At 39.5% G+C, this 17,437-nt stretch overlaps 1 protein-coding gene across 6 annotated transcripts in view; it reads right to left on the reverse strand.

The window, feature by feature from the left end:
* Nucleotides 1-17,437, reverse strand: part of CFAP221 (cilia and flagella associated protein 221) — a 44,481-nt gene that overhangs the window by 21,333 nt on the left and 5,711 nt on the right. For all 6 annotated transcript variants that reach the window (XR_007169263.2, XR_010832515.1, XM_048079645.2 and 3 more), the window contains 19 exons: nt 17,261-17,356; nt 16,683-16,783; nt 14,206-14,309; nt 12,565-12,724; nt 11,923-12,040; nt 11,729-11,840; nt 11,399-11,507; nt 10,754-10,841; nt 8,946-9,035; nt 7,481-7,576; nt 6,148-6,238; nt 5,113-5,240; nt 4,588-4,668; nt 3,481-3,588; nt 3,157-3,333; nt 1,564-1,722; nt 1,061-1,155; nt 447-536; nt 132-251 (listed from right to left, as the gene is read on the reverse strand). Coding sequence is in view for 4 of the 6 variants with exons in the window: in XM_048079645.2 (XP_047935602.2) it covers nt 132-251; nt 447-536; nt 1,061-1,155; nt 1,564-1,722; nt 3,157-3,333; nt 3,481-3,588; nt 4,588-4,668; nt 5,113-5,240; nt 6,148-6,238; nt 7,481-7,576; nt 8,946-9,035; nt 10,754-10,841; nt 11,399-11,507; nt 11,729-11,840; nt 11,923-12,040; nt 12,565-12,724; nt 14,206-14,309; nt 16,683-16,783; nt 17,261-17,356 (2,123 nt within the window). In the remaining 2 variants the exon portion in view is untranslated. The remainder of the gene's footprint in view (nt 1-131; nt 252-446; nt 537-1,060; nt 1,156-1,563; nt 1,723-3,156; nt 3,334-3,480; nt 3,589-4,587; nt 4,669-5,112; nt 5,241-6,147; nt 6,239-7,480; nt 7,577-8,945; nt 9,036-10,753; nt 10,842-11,398; nt 11,508-11,728; nt 11,841-11,922; nt 12,041-12,564; nt 12,725-14,205; nt 14,310-16,682; nt 16,784-17,260; nt 17,357-17,437) is intronic.

The raw sequence follows: 17,437 nt of genomic DNA on the forward strand, positions 1-17,437 counted from the left end.
GCCAGATCTGCATCTGATGCAATGACGGAGCCCCTGGAGCATCTCTGTATGACTTTCTACATAATTCTGAAGGAGCTGCTTCTCTTCAGATTCCTTCCCGTTCCTCTCCCCTAATTTCATATTACACTTACCTTTCTTCTTTTGCAGATTTCATTTTGCCTTCTTCTGGGAATGCCTGCCCAATCTGTGGGAATTCAGCTCTCAGCATCTCTGGAGTAAGAATCACTTTGAACTCCATTTCATCTGTCCCACTAAAATCAGGAAGATGAAGAACAATCAGGTTTTATTCTTTTAAAATTATTTTTTAGCCAACAAAACCAAAAATATATCTTATGCGAGAGAGACTTTGCGCTCTTGCCTTTGAGAATCTCTCAGAAGATGTTTAGACACATCCATGCAAGCATTTAAGACTTAATCACACTGAACACAAGAGAGGAGAAACTTACTGCTCAATTACGTTCTCTCTGTCTCTCTCAGGCAAGTCATACAGCATTGGTGGTACATCTCTTGGAAGCATATCTGAACTGTAAGGATCTCTGTGATGGAAATGCAATTTAGGATGAGCAGAGTGTAACTGCAGCCAATAGTTATATTATGAAGCTTCACAGTAGTAGCTATAGTTACAGAGAAGATGATGTAATTTTAAATATTCCTGGAAAAAAGATGAGTACACCAGAAACTAATGTGGTACGGGGGAACATGAGCCTGAGAGATGCTGGCTACCATTGGTGCAGGTGTCCACATGTTAAACATTTTACTGTTCATACTTCTGCCAGACAGAGTTTGTACCTCCCAAAGTCTTCTGGCACTGAAGCAAAATGCATTCAGGGCAGATGTCACTGGAAGTCTAGAGTAAAACGTCCTTTCCAGGGCTAGGTATTTCCTCTAGCGATATTGTTCTTAACTCACCCTCCAAGGAGAGTGATTTTGGATTAATAAGCAGTAAATAATTCCACCCATATGCCCAGAATTATCTGTGGGACTAGTTATTGGTCATGTAGTTAAAGACAGCAGAAAGGGGTACAGGTTAGAGGCACCGTCTATTCAATTTATTTCTTACCTAGATGTTGTACTCGCCAACATGGGAGTGTTCGAAAAGATGGAATACACCACTGGTAAGAATCGCCTCCAGTCCATCACTCCACAAATCACTTCCTGAAATTATAAGTGCTACAACTATCAGATGTCTAACACATAATGCAGTGGGGAGAGAAACTTGCAGGACAGAGCATCTGACTTCTTGGTTAAGAATTGAGTCTGGAGAGCTGCAGTTCTCCATATTTAAATGATGCTTCCTCCACTGCAAGGTCATGAAAATACAACTGAGCTAAAAGAAGGAAAGAGCAGAGAAATACTTCAGAGATGAATAAAAGATACGGATAAAGCCTAATAACAGGTTATTCTGACCCACATACTGGTTATTTAGGTGCATACATAACTTTTATTTGAAAGTGTTTTCTATCTAGGATGACTCTTCATTTTCCTTCATAAATCCTTGGAGCAAATTCTCAGCAAGAACACACCCAAGGCAGGTACTCGTACAATAAACCCAAAAGGCCATACCTTGTGATGCAGAAATTTCTTTTGTGTGACTGGAATACTGGATCCTTTGGGGCATTCCTTGGTAAAGGTGTATTTTGGAAGAGGACAGAGATGATATTCAATATTTGTTTCAGAATAAGCTAAAGGAGGTAAGACTGGAAATAATCCTGGAGAGGGGTTCTAAAAACAAAAGATTATTTTAGAAAATCATTCTGAGCACCCCAAAGAATTGATGAAAATTCAGGCCTTACAGTTAACATACTCTCCCCAAACTCACATGTTTGTTTCATCTTGACTCTTTTGTTCAGTGTAACCCTTCATCTCCTGACTCTCCCCACACTGCAGACCCATAATTTGCCTGGCTTATCCATGCTCTCTGCTGTCCAAAATACTGGAATTTAGGTGTTGTTTGCAAGTATGGAAGAAAAAAAAAACTTTGATCCCTCCAAAATCCAATGCTGGTTCTCTGAACAGTTCAGAAACCAAGGAAGGGAACTGGCCTTGCCATAGTGGAAGTCTGCAAGCATTTTATCATCTATTTCACTGTGCTAGCATTTGCTTCTGCCTTCAGTTTAATGCTGTGTAGCACGCAATCAGGCTGTGCCTGGCTCTTACACTGGCACGACAGAGGGATGAAAGAGATGCACAGAGGATCTCATCAGTAAGTCCACTGGAGTCCTAGCCCCATGCAGTGGGAACAAGTCTATCCTACATACATTGCGCCAAGACCACCAGAGCAGCACACTGGGCTCTGGGCCATTTCAGCTAACTAATGCTGAAAGACCGAGCCACCCAACTCAGGCCCCGCGCCATGCTGGCATGGAGACGCTGTCTGTACCCACACGCAGCACTTCACTGAGCTAAGAGCTGTCTCTGCCTGCTCAGAGTCACCAACGGACCTCCAGGCTGTGCTGCACTGTGCGGGAAATACCTTCTATAGTTGGTGCCAAGTAGCACGATCTACATGAAAATTAAGTAACTGAAAGTCTTCCAACACACCTGGTTGTGATTTTTTTGAATCCCTGTGCCTAGTAACTAGGAAATGTGGCTTAGGATGTAATGAGAACTACTGGAAACTGTAAGGCAGCAGGATGCAATGTAAGCAAAGAGCTTGACTTCACTTTCCTCACTCTACTTAAGGATTAGGCAAACTGCAGTTCCCCAGCTGAAGAAGAGACTATATCTGTCCTACTTACCTGGGCTAGAGCAGGAGGTTATAGAAGGACTGAGATGCCAAGTCTGTGGCTTTTTTTTTTTCCTAACATGCAACTAGGGAAACAAATCAAGAAGAACGGAGGGGCCCCAAGGTGTTTCAGGGAATCCTGGAATCAGTCAGAATTTGTGGAGTGTGGGACTGAAAGGGAAGACTCCAGTTCTCTGCCATCACTGGCAACTTTGCCTTATCATCCCTCTCCTAAACTGATCCAAATTCCACCTTAAAGTGTGTTCCTCTCTGTGGGATGAGCTCTGAGGCTCCTACATACCAAGGCTTTCAACTTGAAGGACGCTCTGGCAGATAGCTTTATTTACCAATCTGAGTAACAGAACTGCCCACCAATAAACTCCCTTTCCCCTCTTTTCTTAGGTTCTTTGTGGAAGTCAACTTCTACTTACAAAAATGCGAAGTGGGTTGCTCTCTGTAGGGTAGACTAAAGCTTGGGGAGGAACCAGTTTTAAGAGGCTGACATGTCTTTCTGCCACTTCTTCTGGGGATGGTTTGTCAAAATCCATCCTGTGGGAGACCAGGTCAAGCTGCCCCTCAGGAGAAGGAACTACTTGAACCAACTCATCCTTGAAAAACACAGATATCAAAGGTTTTCAGAATGTAGCGAGCATTTTGTTATAAAATGTTGGGAAAGAATTAATCAAATAATTGTAGAAATGTAGGGGTGGGAGTGACTTCAGCAAAGGGAGTTTGTATTTGAGATTACTCGTTACCTGGGCACCCTGCCTCAGCGGCCGGCAAAGTTTTCGAGGTTTGTAACTTGTGGCTGCATGGTGCGTACAAAATGGCTGATAACCCGTAATGCTGAAATGCCGAGGAACCTAAGTGCAAAGGAAAAAGACATTCTGCAGGAGTTGACAGTAATCACTTCTGATAAACTCACATATGGTATGGAACATCCCAGTTTTATCACAGACACATCACATCTCTGTGGTAGAGGATACTTGGATTGCTATTCTGGAACGTAGTATATGATCAAAACTTTGAGAAGTTTACAAGGACAAGCTGAATGAGTGTATAAAGTTTCCATTCTTGCTTTTCTGTGAAAGATCATGGATTTAAAAGCTTTTTTAGATCAAGTATACTAAACTTAATGGGGTTGAGAAAGACTGTATTAAGTAATAAAACTAACACTGACAGATGAAGCAAAGACACTAACAGAAAGATTGTTATACCACCTGAAAGAAAAAAAAAACGAAGAGGAAATTGAGCCAAAATCTGCATTGATTTGAACCTGAGGAAATATTTTTGCTTTGATAGAGTGCTGAATGCGATCTTTTGCTACTCAAAAATTTGAAAGAAAAGTCTTTAGAGGTCAGAAGAAGAAAAAGATCTGTACTTATAAGTTGAAAAAACAGTACTATGTATTTCAAGGAGGAGATGTTTCCATTTCCTAAGCAGGAATGCAGGAACTAAGTATACAGAACTGGACCCCAAATAAACAGAAAATTTCAATTACTTTCTAAAAAGAAGGACACTAACAATGGATGGTATTTTTGCTGTCTAAAATTGAAGGAAAGGCTGTGTCACAGAGGGCTTGCAGTATCCTTGCTCATAGATGCATCTTGTTGCTTGAGACATAATATTTGCAGCTGAGACAATTCATCTGTGTCTGAAGAGGAGAATTGCTGACTACAGGCTTGCCACTTACAGAAACCGGTGAGATTTGTTTTTAATAAGGCTGTGTGATTAGCATGCGTTTATTAAGACAACTTTTCTACTGGGCTGCACACTGGGACCACAGAATCAGGCACAAAATGTTTAACTGGACTGTGGAAAGAAAGAAACATGATACAGCTGAGGGAGTTGTACTGACTCACCTTCAAGTCGTAAAAGGGAAGAGCACGTCTGATTTTCACATCTACAGGTTTGATAGGAACGAGGCCAAGAGCATCAGGTTCCTGGAAGAATACAGTATTTAAAACCCAGTAATATGGTGGGCATTTTGTTTTGTATTGACAGCAATCCATCAGCATGGCTACTTGAAAACATATGGAAATAATTATGCAAACATTTAAATATTTTTCCTGTCTTTTCTAGGACTTTAGCATTTCAGTCACTTTTTAATTTATTTTCCTGTGCAAAATCATGGATTTTAACTTTGGTCATTAATGTATTACACATAATTTTAGAATGAATCAAGAGAATGTAAACATTTTAACTGCTTTTAAGTGCTTAGCAGCACTCTCAATAAACCTGAAGTCCTGAATTAATTTGTTGGAACTCCAGAACACCAGTCACATTGTAAAGTATAAAAAAAAACAAAACAATATGGGTTCTGGGGCCAATGTTTTCAACAAAATTTTATCTTGACTGTTGGCCACCATTTTAATTACTATACCTACCAAATCGCGGCACAATTCAAGGGAACTGTAAGAGGGGAATTCAAAAGGCAATGTACGATCTTCAGATATGCTGGAAGAAATGCCCTTATATTCTCCACTCTTCTCTGTTTTGCTGAAACACCTGTTTCCTGTCAAGAATGGAAAGCAAATACTAAGATTTTGTAATGTAATTTAATTCACTGCTTCAAAAATAGAATCAAGACACAAAACATATTTAACATCTTCCTTATACAGGATGTGTCAATTCATTTTAATATGGAAAATAAGGTACTATTTTCTAAAGTTTTTAAATACCCCATCTACAAGACAGCATACTGGGAAATAAAGAGTGCCCACTTGCAGAGGCAGGAGAGGGCCTGATATAGAAAGCTGTCAAACTGCATGCGTATGAGGTGGTATGAAATAAGAAACACAAATCCTGTTCTGTGCCTAGGATAGCCAACTGCGACTCCCATCCAAGGCCAGTTACGTTCCATAACTGTTAAAGAACAAGTGACTTTTCCAGACAAGCACTGTCATTTCAATATAAATAAAAGTAATTGCTTGAAAACACTTGTGTGAGAAAACAAGAAGGAGAAACACTCACAGTATTGGGCACTTGGCTATGTATCTCACAATTCTTTGTCTTGTTTCACTGAGTTCAGATACCTTGCTTTTATCACACTTCATCTAGCTGCCTGTGTTCCATCTGATCTGCTTACCTACTCGTCTGTTTCTCATATAATCCCACCTGCCCTTTCCTTGTTTCTCAGCCCTGTAAGTAGCTGCCCTATTATTAAGTTGCTAAGTTGCAAGGCTCCTAAGAAGAGTATCACATTTTAAAAATATGGTAGATAATGTGCATGAAAAATAGATATATTTTGACTACAGCTATGTCCACCTTGTCATGCTCCTCTTTTTTGCTTGAAGACTCCTTTGTAGGGACTCTTTCTTTAAGTGTCTATCATATACAGGCATGCACCTGACAAACCACAGTACAACCTGAATTATCAATAATTCATTGCCAGACTATCAACCTGTTCTTCTGCTCCTTACCAGATGCAGAGCCTTCCTCCACTATTCTGGCTTCTCTTGTTAGCCCACGGAACAGATGCAGTAAACGATTTAGTCGACTCTGAATCACAATCTGAAGGAATGATTTTAAATTTTCAAGTTTAATACTAAGTTTAACATTCTAAGATTTACAGTCATAGAAATACACATACAACAGTATTTATTCTACAAAGCTCACTCATACATCTATTTCAGAATTTTTGCTATAGTTTTCTATAGGGATAAAATGGGGAAGAAAAGATTTTTGAATGGATTTCAACTCCACCGTGACACTACGCATTGAAAACAGATCAGCCGTTTGTTTAGCCTTACAGTTTAATTAGACTTTTTCACTAGATCCTAATCCTTCAGCTGTGTCTATTGGCATACATAGACTTAACAATAGGTAAACAGTCAGCTGATCATGGCCATATGAATACTTGTGGCTCTGTGAAAGAGAATATGTAGTAACACTCACTGAAATTTGCCTAGCGCTATTTATCGCAGGGTAACAATGAAGAATCCCGAGTTCAAATACCAGAAGGAACCATTTGGCCACCTCCTTATTTGCGCAATACACATTTCATCTCAAGGCATTTATATGGAGCCTAATACTGCGGGCTGTGGTAAAGAACAGATTTGAGAAGAATATCTGAAGTGGGCACTGGGAAAGCAGGAAGTTTATGTATTGCTTACTGCATTTATATTTACTTAGAGATGAACAGTAGAAATGCAAGTTAATACTTAAACTCAATGGAACAAGTGATTTTATTGACTTAGTCTTTAACTTCCAGGCTGGGAGGGATCTTAGGAGACCTCTAGTCCAATCTCCTGCTCCAGGCAAGGTCAGCTATGAGATCAGACCAGGTTGCTCAGGGCTTTATTCAGTCTGGTCTCGAAAGCATTAAGGGATGTACACTGCACAAACTCTCTGGACAATCTGCTCCAACAATTGTCCTCATAGTGAAAAAGGTTTTCCTTACACACAGACTATAGCTCTCTTACTGGAATTTGTGTCCATTGTTTCCTGTGTTCCCCTCATCTTTCTTGTACTAGGGTTCCAAAATTGAACATTATATTCTATATGCATTTTGTAATCTTTTCGTTCAAAAGTATTTTGTACATTAAAAAAACTAAATTCTTCTGCATTTGCTTAGTATTGATTGTTTAAAAAAAATTACTCCAGCTCCTTATTTCCTGGTAAAGCAGGGACACATTTATCAAACTGTCAAATCCCTGGCTAGCTGAGAAGACCGTTACATGCTAGTTTGCATGTTCTTTTGTGCTGTTTCCAAGGTGACATACCATCACACTGTATTCTAGTTGTTCACATTACCTTGTATGCTGCTTGTTGGAATTTCCTCAACGCCCTGTTTCTGTTGTCCCAAGGGTCGTTACGGAGCAAGTTGAATGTGGGATGGACATTTGGATGCTGCACGGTATTAAAAAAAAGGTACCCCTTTTAAAACTAGTCAATGGAGGAATTTTCTCCAGCCCAAGCTATTCCTTGGCCAGAATCCCTCTGTTATTTCCCAACACTAAAATTAAATCAAGTAAAAATGTTCAAGTTGAATTATTTCATTCCATGTCCATGTCACCCTACTGGCATTCAAACAGAAGTCTTCTCTGCAGGGCTTAATGGGAGGTAATCACCAAAAATCTGCAGATGCAATATAGGAAATGGAGAGGTAACGTAGCATAGTCTGCACCCATATGTAAACGACAGCCACATACTATGGCAGAAGTCCAATAAACGGGCAGTCAGTGGAGAGAATGGACTAGGTCTCTGCTGAGCGTACACTTCAGCTTGCACAAATGTGAAGCTGGAATAAGTGCAAGGGCTCAAACCAGAGGCTCAGCAAATTCAGTATCCTCTCTCCAATAACAGCTGACAGCATAGACCTACAGCAGGGTGAAAGACCAGGGTAAACTTACAGTGATAATTCCCCAGATTCCCAACATCTAACAATCTCTGGCTTTGGACATACTTGAGAGAGGGGTGATGTCTCTATATTTAATGACTTGAATTGTCTGAATGCACTCTGAACACAAGTAAATCTCTTTCTTGATGCATTTATCTCTCCAGTTTTAAACTGATGTGACAGAAAAATGTAGCACTAGAAGGGACTCCAGCAGCCCCACGGTACAGTTCTTCACAGGAGGGCAGACACTCAACCAAAATGTAGATTAGGAAGGTCCTCAGAACCAACTCCACACAACCCCATGCCACACTCACCATACAATATTCAACGCTTTAGAACAGGCACAAAAGTACAGGAAAAGACCAACTACCACAGCTATGATGTTCCTCAAGAAAAAAGCAGCAAGGATCCCTTGCGTTGCTAACAGCCAATGTTCCTTCAGTAGCAGGCTATTTATTAAACAAAGCTTCCAATAATCCTAGGAAACGGATCCTGGGAATTACCCCACACCACAGAGAAAGACAAAAACCCTAATTACCAGAAAGGTTCCTGTCAATCAGACCTGCAAGGTAAAGTTTGCAAGTCTTGTGATTTGCTTAATCTAACACTTAGGCATGAGAAAGCTACTCCTGAGAGAGCTTTCAGGAACAAGCAATATGAATCTCAGGTTAGGCCTCTACATTTCCACTTGTCTCTCATATTAGAAGGTCAGAACATCAGAAGATGAGCTCTGCATGCAGCTCATTGCTGGTTCTGCTGTAGTAAAAAGAGAAGTACGACACTAATACAGAAATGGCCATATTAGGAGAAAAAACATTCAGTGACAAATAGTTGTGGTTGTTTGTTAGCTTAGCAGGTGATAACAACATATAAACAAACCTGTTCAACAGTCCGGATAACACGTCTGGAAGAAATTTCTACTTCGCTCCTTTGAAACTCCTTTTCTATGATAGGATCTCCTCTTTGAATCTAATTTATCACCAGGAAGAACAACCACATTAGTTCAAAGCATTCAGTGATTTTTTTCCCCTTATTTATGATTAGCGGAAATTCACTTACAATGTGCCTATTCTGGAGGTACGTTGCAAAACAGATTTCACCCCCTTCTAGGGAGTGATTATTGCAACCTTTAGCAAGTCAAACAAAGTAAAATAATGTTCTTTTAGATCTGAGTTTAATTCTGATCCCTGTCCTAACAACACACAGATTGCTTTACCTAGGCAGAACCAGTAAGAGAGGGATTACAAAATCAACCACATAAGTCACCACTTGAACAGCTCTACCCAGGTGACAGCACTACAAAAGTTTCCTGCAGCTTTCCTACATTTTGTGAACATCTTCTCCATCATGGTTTCCAATGATGCCTGCTCTTTAATCTGTTCATGTGTGCAACAGTTTACTACTGCTTTCACTTCACTTTTCTGAGACTCTCTCAAAGCGTTTAGGCATACTGGATGAATACTAGTGCTTCTTCTCATTATCCTTCTTCCACCGCGCTCCTCCTTACCTGTTGTTTCATTCCCAGGGTACAACTATGTCTTTAACCTTGGCATTATTATGGGAAGTGAAATTCACATGATTTTGATGGACTGAAGAGTTGGTTAAGACAATGAAAGAGAGACCAGTTAAAGGTCTCCAGGACACTCAGTCCCAGGCTGTAAAACGCAGCGGTCAGTTGAACAAACGATGGAGGAATAATAAATACTTTGTGAGGCCTAAAGGCACTCAAGGTGAACAAACTGACAGCACAAGCAAAGGCACACCTCTGTCAGAAAGTCATGGGGACAACTGTGAAATCATCCCAAAACCTCCACAGACAAAAGGTGGCCAACAGGTAACTAAATATTTCTAGACAAGGTGAATATACATCTAATTCAATGATACACCAATCTCATGTTCTAGATCGTTGGTTTTGTTACTTACTTCCTCCTTTGTTAGTATTAAAAATAATGTTTGAATTAATTCATGCCTAATTTAGTGTATAAATTAAGCCTTGACCTATTTATAAATAACGTGACTCCCATAAACAATGCCTTAGAAGTCAGTAGGATGTCAGAATCTACTTGAATATCCAGGAGGCAGGATAAGAGGGACACGCCCAATCTATCTTTGAGGGCTGTGCCACATGGGGGTAAATATTTTATGCCATTGCCTTTTGCAGCTGTCACCTCTACAAAAGACCACCTGCAGTCTGGGGTGACTGGAGGAAACCAAAAAGAGTGAGGGTGAAAGCACAGAAGAACCTGCTGAATTATCCTCCCATGGCTCTGCAGGAGATCCCTGACTGGGTTTAGCCCTTTGATCGTGAGCTGTTTGAGAGGTACAGAATAAACAGAACATTGGATGCAGCCACAGTGCTGACAGGATTGCTGCAGTGCTGCACTGTGATGTAGCTGGGTGGAAATCTACCAGGTTGAGCAATACCTGTTGTAACAGGTATCTATTTACATTTCCATTAATAACTTAACCTTCTGTCTGTCTACCTCCCAGATAAAACTGCCTCGAAAAAGTGATGCATAGAAATAAAGATGTAACTGTAGAAACAAGTCCAGCTAGCACAGCTGTATATCAGTGTGTTAAGAAAAACTGAAGGCATAGAGGTTGATACAGTTCTCTAGTGCACTGCGTATAATATGAAAGTATAAGCTTGATTTTAAGTTTATAGAAAAAAATGAGCAAAGGCTAACCTTGTACCACTCTTCTTCCCTCTGCCGGTTTTCAATAACCTCTTTCTTAAATTCCACAGAGACTGGATCTTTGCCTTTATGAACTTGCCTGTATTTACAGTGGAGGCAAGAAAATGCTTTACTTAATGTACAGTTTGTTATATTTAAAGGTTAATAGACTGATTCTCCTCTTCCTAAGGTGTCTAGGAGTCCATAATATTCAGCATAAGAGCAGTTCAGACAATTGCAAATGAAACCACAGTATGCTTACACATGATTATGTGCTCTGCTTTACACCATTTGATGTATGTCTGCAATTCTGTTCACTCCATTGCACATTTTAGCCTTGATTTATTGACAACCGTGACAAAAACTCCCTTTACCTTTAGGTGGGATAGAATACATGTGGTTGGATGAACAAAGTTTTCAGCAGGTTTCTTTCTGAATGCAACTATCATACAATCAAAAACCTCACTGGGTACACTCAGATTGCTCTCAGGCAGAAGGGAAAAAAATGAAAGTAAAACAAAAGTATCTTAACTGTAAAAGAATCCCATCAGGACATGAAATAGTAGCTTTATGCACCAGTGAATGTTGCACATATCATTCACAGAGGCCTCAGCTAAGCAAACCTCCGTGTTGCTAATATGGTTAATTAACACTCACCACTTCAGATGATTTGCTTCCTCTTCCTGAATATTTTGTTTGACTTTCAGTTCAAATATGGCTTCCTTCATCTGTCTTGTTTTTATCCCTTCATCGCCTTGGCAAAGGGCTGCAAGAATATCAGAAAGACATATCATACCACAAACTAGATTGAATTTTTAATTGGAAAATAACACCCACGGTGATAACTGAACTCATTAATCCGTAAAGCTAAGGTGAATTTCTTACAGAAACCACAATCATGTCACTTCAGCAATTCTGAAGCTGAGTTTCTCAAGAGAAACCTACAAATATTGATAAGATTGAGTTTACGCTGCTTAATTATGTTACCTTCTTTCAAGTTCCTAATCTTCATTTTGCCTGGTTCCTGATTCAAAACAGTGGCTACAGCATACGGATTTGACAGATCTGTGGGGAATCTGAGGTTCTGGTATTCAATTTCCTAAGAGATAGGAAGAAACAGAAGTGAGAAAGATTTGCAGCCCAGAAAAGTACTTGTGATTATTCTCTCTTCACACCCTTACTTTTTGAGTAGGCCGGGATCGTGGCTGGCTGAACTGGAGTCTTCTCCACAGCACTGACTTTCCTGCAGACACTGCTTTTCTCTGTGGACGACTTTGTTGTTTTTCAAATCGTTCATTTCTAGGTGTCAGAAGGAAAGACATTGTTCTTCTATGTACTCTGTAAATTGTATATAATTGTAGTACATGTATATGTATCCCTTCTAGATATAAAAGAAGATTGGAAATTCTTTTCACAATTTTAAAGTGGAACCAAACTTTCTAAATTTGCTAACTTCTTAGTTCACAAAAAATAGGTACAGCCCAAAAGACCTTATTGCTCAAAAAATTGTACCTTGCAAGGCCTTAACAATAAGAATAAGGTAGATCAGACATAAGCTGAGGATGTTCAATACCTCTTTAAGAATACTTAATATCATTATTTTTATTTTGGCACAGTGTTAGGACACACAGAGGATGTGCACTCTGAACAAATGATGTAAGAGAGTAGGTATGTTTATTAACACTTGAATAAAACTAGTACATTTTATGTCACCATAGATAGAAATGCTTAAAATGATTACAGCAAAGTTGCATAAAATCCTATTACACAGGCATTTTTTAGAACTGGACAAAAACATCCAAAGATCAGTCAGCCACACATACATTAGACCCCGATGGGGTGTTGATGTTCCTGTGAATACACATACATAGGGCTTTGAGTGGAACTGTGAAATCCGCAATTGCATTTTCATTTGTGCTGTTCCATACTCGAGTGGGGAATATTTCACAGTAACTTCCACTTTCCCATCGCCTGGAATGATTCCTGTGATTAGAGAAGAGGAACAGTAAGAATCCATCTAACATGGGCCCACTTAAGCATGCTGAATTGGATTCTGGACCACATTTCTTAAGCAATATTACTGTCTGAGTAACAGTAGGCCTCAAAAAAAAATTCAGGTCTCAAAGTATCTTTCCAGAAAGACCTGTTACCAGATAATGGGAGATATTTTACAATAGCAAAGAGATTTAACAGTAAGAATATTTCCTACTGTTGTGAAAATGACTGGCTTTTTATATGCAATAGTTCTTCACTTACATCTGCTGGTCTCAATTCTCTGGCACATCCTGCTCTCTCAAGCAAAGCATTATAGACGTATTTCTCTGCATTCTCCCAAGTTTGGGGAATTGCCTGGACTTGGTACATTAGCTGTCTCTACTTGGTCTTATTTCCTTATTACCTATTCCATGGTTTTACCAAACCACTTCAGCCACCCTTCATATCCCTAAAAATCAGGGCAACCCCAGGACACAGGTCCTGATACTCCTCGGCTTTTCTGTACAGGTAGTAACAAAACTGAAGAAGAGGGCTTTTTTTTTTTTTCTCCCCAGAACAACTCATCTGGGGAAGTAGGACCCTACCTTTTCTGAAAGTCCAACCTAAAACATTTTTACCTTTATTACAGAAGAAGGGGAACGCAATTCTTAAGGGAAATCTGACATGTCAGGCCAAATTCATATCATTCTACATAGAGGAGTAACAGCAACTTTTACTACCATGTGTAAGTAACCAAAGTTTAAATTTCAGTGTCACAAATGGCAGTGACAGATTTATGAAGGTTTTCACTTATTTAAATCTTTATGTATCTGTGTGGAATTGACCAGAGTGCTTAAGTGAATTACACAGCCAGGTCTCATTCACCTACACATTTGTCAGATCAGCTGGGCTCTGACATGCTTCTGCTGGCACCTGGCAAATGTCACAATGATAGCAACTGACCTGCAAATAGTTATGTCTGCCTTAAGACAGAGCCCTCAACAGCATTAGGCATGAAAATAGCTTATCTTGTAGCCAAAATTCCCTATGTAAAGCCCATACACAGAAGTCTTGACAGAATCTAATATCCACTGCTGTAACTCATTAATGAGGCAGGAGCCAGGTAGCCCCTGGGGAAAGGTGTGATAAAGGGGTGAATGCTGGACTATACCTTACTGCCTCTCTCCTTTCCAAAGGCTGCACCAGCAAAGAGAGCAGACAAAGACTGGAAGGACTGCTTGGGAAATCCCATATTTTGCAGAGATCTACAGTTGGGCATTGGAGGAGAAATCCACCAGCCACAGAAGGCTATTTGCCACAAAGCTGCATATAATCAATATTCGTCAGCCTGTGTTTACCTGGAAGCACTCTGAGGCAAAGGCTTTATCTTTCTACACACAATTCTGTGCAGCACTGAGTACACTGTCATGAGTAAGTACACTCAATAAATACAGATTTAGCATGTAGAATGTTAAATAAATGCAATTTACCAAATGTTGGCTGGACGGTGAAGGCTCTGTGAGACTGAATAAAATCAATGTGGAATTCAAAATCTATTGAGCAGCTGCACTGCAGTGGGATGACATACTCCTTACTGAAAAGGGAGAAACAAAGAAAAAATAATGAAACTACAGGCAATCACCAATTACAGGCTGGAAAATTATGTTAGATACAACATGCCTTGAATATATCTGTGCCAGAGAGATGGCTTATGTATTAATGTGGAAATAGTCATTTCCCATTGCTTCAAAGCAGCAAAATACTTCAGACCTTTCACTCAATAGGGAAATGAGACCTACATCTTGATATGACTGCTGGGTATTTTACATCTTGACTTACTTTCTCCAATGCCTACAAAATCTGATTACAGAAAAATTCATCAAATTTCCTTTTCAGAAGTTATTTACGTGTATCCTTACATTCTTGTAAACTTCAGTATCTAGCAAGCACAAACAATCCAAATTAGAGCAACATAAGTACAGAACCAGAAATCCACCTCATCCCACAGCTCTCCTTGTGGAAGAGGATGAAAGAAGACTCTGTGCAGTCTTCAAAAGCATTGAATACTCCAGCACATCGGAATGACTGGACTTTATCCACCACAGAAATCATCAAGCCACAGCCTGATTTTCATAAAAGCCTTTTATGTCTCACACTGGTTGTGTGAGTGTACTCAGCACACACCTTTTCAAGCTGCCTTGCTTTTGTATGTATCCTTTTCCACATACCAAACCGAAACACAAAAGCATTGACAAAAGGCCATCCATCATCCTACAGATCAAGACCAATTTACCCAGGCTTATTCCTGTTTTCTGTAAACTGTCTGACTGAAATCCTATCCTGCTGATTAGTAAAGAATGCATATTATACACAGTGTTCCTTTGGAAGCACATTTTGAAATGCGTAGGGAAATGAACAATAGCAAAGTCTTTTTTCTCTGCCTTAATATGACTTGTTCATGAAGAAGATGCAACAGCAGACTGGGGAAGCAACTTATTTTAACGTATAGTGCAGCTCATACAGCAGACAAAATGCCTTAAAAACACAACAGTTGTGCCATCTGTTGCCTTATGGACCTTTTGTGCTTAAGGGGAAAGCTGGGTGGTCGGATATGGATATACGCTTGTGGAAGTAAAAGGGATTTTTTTCATTGACCTCAGTGGGCTATGGATCGAGCCCATAGTCCCTTGGGTTCTGTACAGCACCAAGTATTTCAGAGACATTTCATATTTATGGAAGTTTGTAATAGCCTAATGATGAAGCATACTAGTAAAAATTAAAGTTTGAAACCATCAGTTTTCTCTTCATGTTGTCCCAAACTCTTCCAAATTCCCCCAGGAGCATCTCTGAGCATCCCTGTTGTGCTGGAAACTTTTCCTATTGTTTAAAATTGCATTCTGTACTCTGCTTAATCTCTTCTGTTTTCTAAGAAAATTCTGTACACTTTCACAATTGTTAAAAAATGGAACAAATAAACTGAATCACATCATGCCTAGAAGTACCCAGCAAGTTAGGAGTCAAATTCATTTCTGTGAAAAAGCTGTAACTTCACTTCTGATGGATTCACTAGAGTTTAATAGATATGGGAGATTAGAAAAGCAAGTAAACAAAAAGACACAAATGTTTATTGTACAATGATGGGCTCATTTTTACTACAGATTTTTGCAGTTTTCTCTAATGTGTCTTGTCTATTCACATTTCTAAGCTTCAGTAAAATTCAAGGGTTACTTTTAACTCACAAAGCCAAACCTAGCTGACATCCAGTTCCTAGAATTCACTTAAATCTTTACACTAGCATGAATCATCATAATTATACAGCCAACATACAACAGAACTAGACAGTAATCAACAGGTTCTCCCTTCTCCTTAACAATTACTACTTACTTGTGCATGAGAACAGTCAGTACTACATCTATGCAAGAGACAGAGCAAGACCAAGTCTTTGCTATTCAGAACTCCACATCAGATCACTTTAAATATTCTTAATCAGAAGAAGCAAGTCTAGTGATGGATTGATCTCTGGACGTGGGTTAGCCATTTGCTATCACTAACTTACACCTACCACTGCCAGCTCCCACCTTCATTTTCAGAACCCTTCTTGACAGTAGGATCTATTCACTTTGGATTTACTGATGCTAAAAAGACATAGTACTTGGGAGCATACAGATTACGAACAGCAGCTAGTATACAGCCATATTTCTTCACCATACGATAAGTGAAGTGAATCAGCACCAATTTAGACCAGCTGAAACCCTTCCATCTGTGTATATGTTTAGTTTGTATAGCATCTGTTTTCCTGTGAAGGTGTGCCTGGAACAGTTTATACATGGAACTGTTTTGCAGTCCAGGTGGTAGCTGACTTCCTTAGAGTTTCCAAGACTTTATGATGTACAAATAGAGGAAAGTGAGATTCTTCAGGTTTTATGCATGTCCCATAAAAATGGACAAATGTACGTCCTTAACTCACCTCTGACCAACTGATACATCAGACATATTTATAAACGATGGAAATTCCACAACATTCACAGCAGGGTAAGCATGCACAGGAACAAGTAATGTATCTTCTCCCTAAAAAAAAAGTTTAAATATTTATTTGTTGTAATGAATAAATGTTACGCAAAGTAAAAGTTCCTGTAGTGGTTGGTCAGTAAGTGGGCATGAAATGCATCCAATATCATCACTGTGGCTCCTTATGACATTGACGTTCTGCTTGCTTGCAGTATCCCTCTGACTTTCCATACTTTCAGTAACTATCTAGAGCACCTCCAACACTGCTCAGCTAAGCCATTACATCAGTGTGGCACAAAGACTGATTTACCAGCACAGTATAACAGAATAATAAAGATAGTCTACCCACAACTCTGGGATATTACAGAGAAAAAAAAAAAAGTGTTTAAACCCAAGTACTCAAATCCAGGCTTACTGGGAGAAAACGTGGGGCTCTAGGTGATTAACTGTACATTTACTTTATCATTATCATAATGTCCTAACAGTTGTTCCATTTCATTACAAATTTAAGAGTATTTTCTCACAATAAATGCTCACCTGACAGTGAATTCGGATGCAGTCATAGTAATAGCGCCACTCATCAGGACAGAAATCAACAGTAACAACGTATGACAAGCCAGGGACAAGCCGATGCTAGAAAATGACACGAAATAAAATAGAAGACATGTAAAAGCTGCCTATATGCACACAGTGCTGCACGCAAACAGCAGTGTG

Source organism: Anser cygnoides, chromosome 6 (genome assembly GCF_040182565.1).
Source record: "Anser cygnoides isolate HZ-2024a breed goose chromosome 6, Taihu_goose_T2T_genome, whole genome shotgun sequence".
NCBI lineage: Eukaryota > Metazoa > Chordata > Aves > Anseriformes > Anatidae > Anser > Anser cygnoides.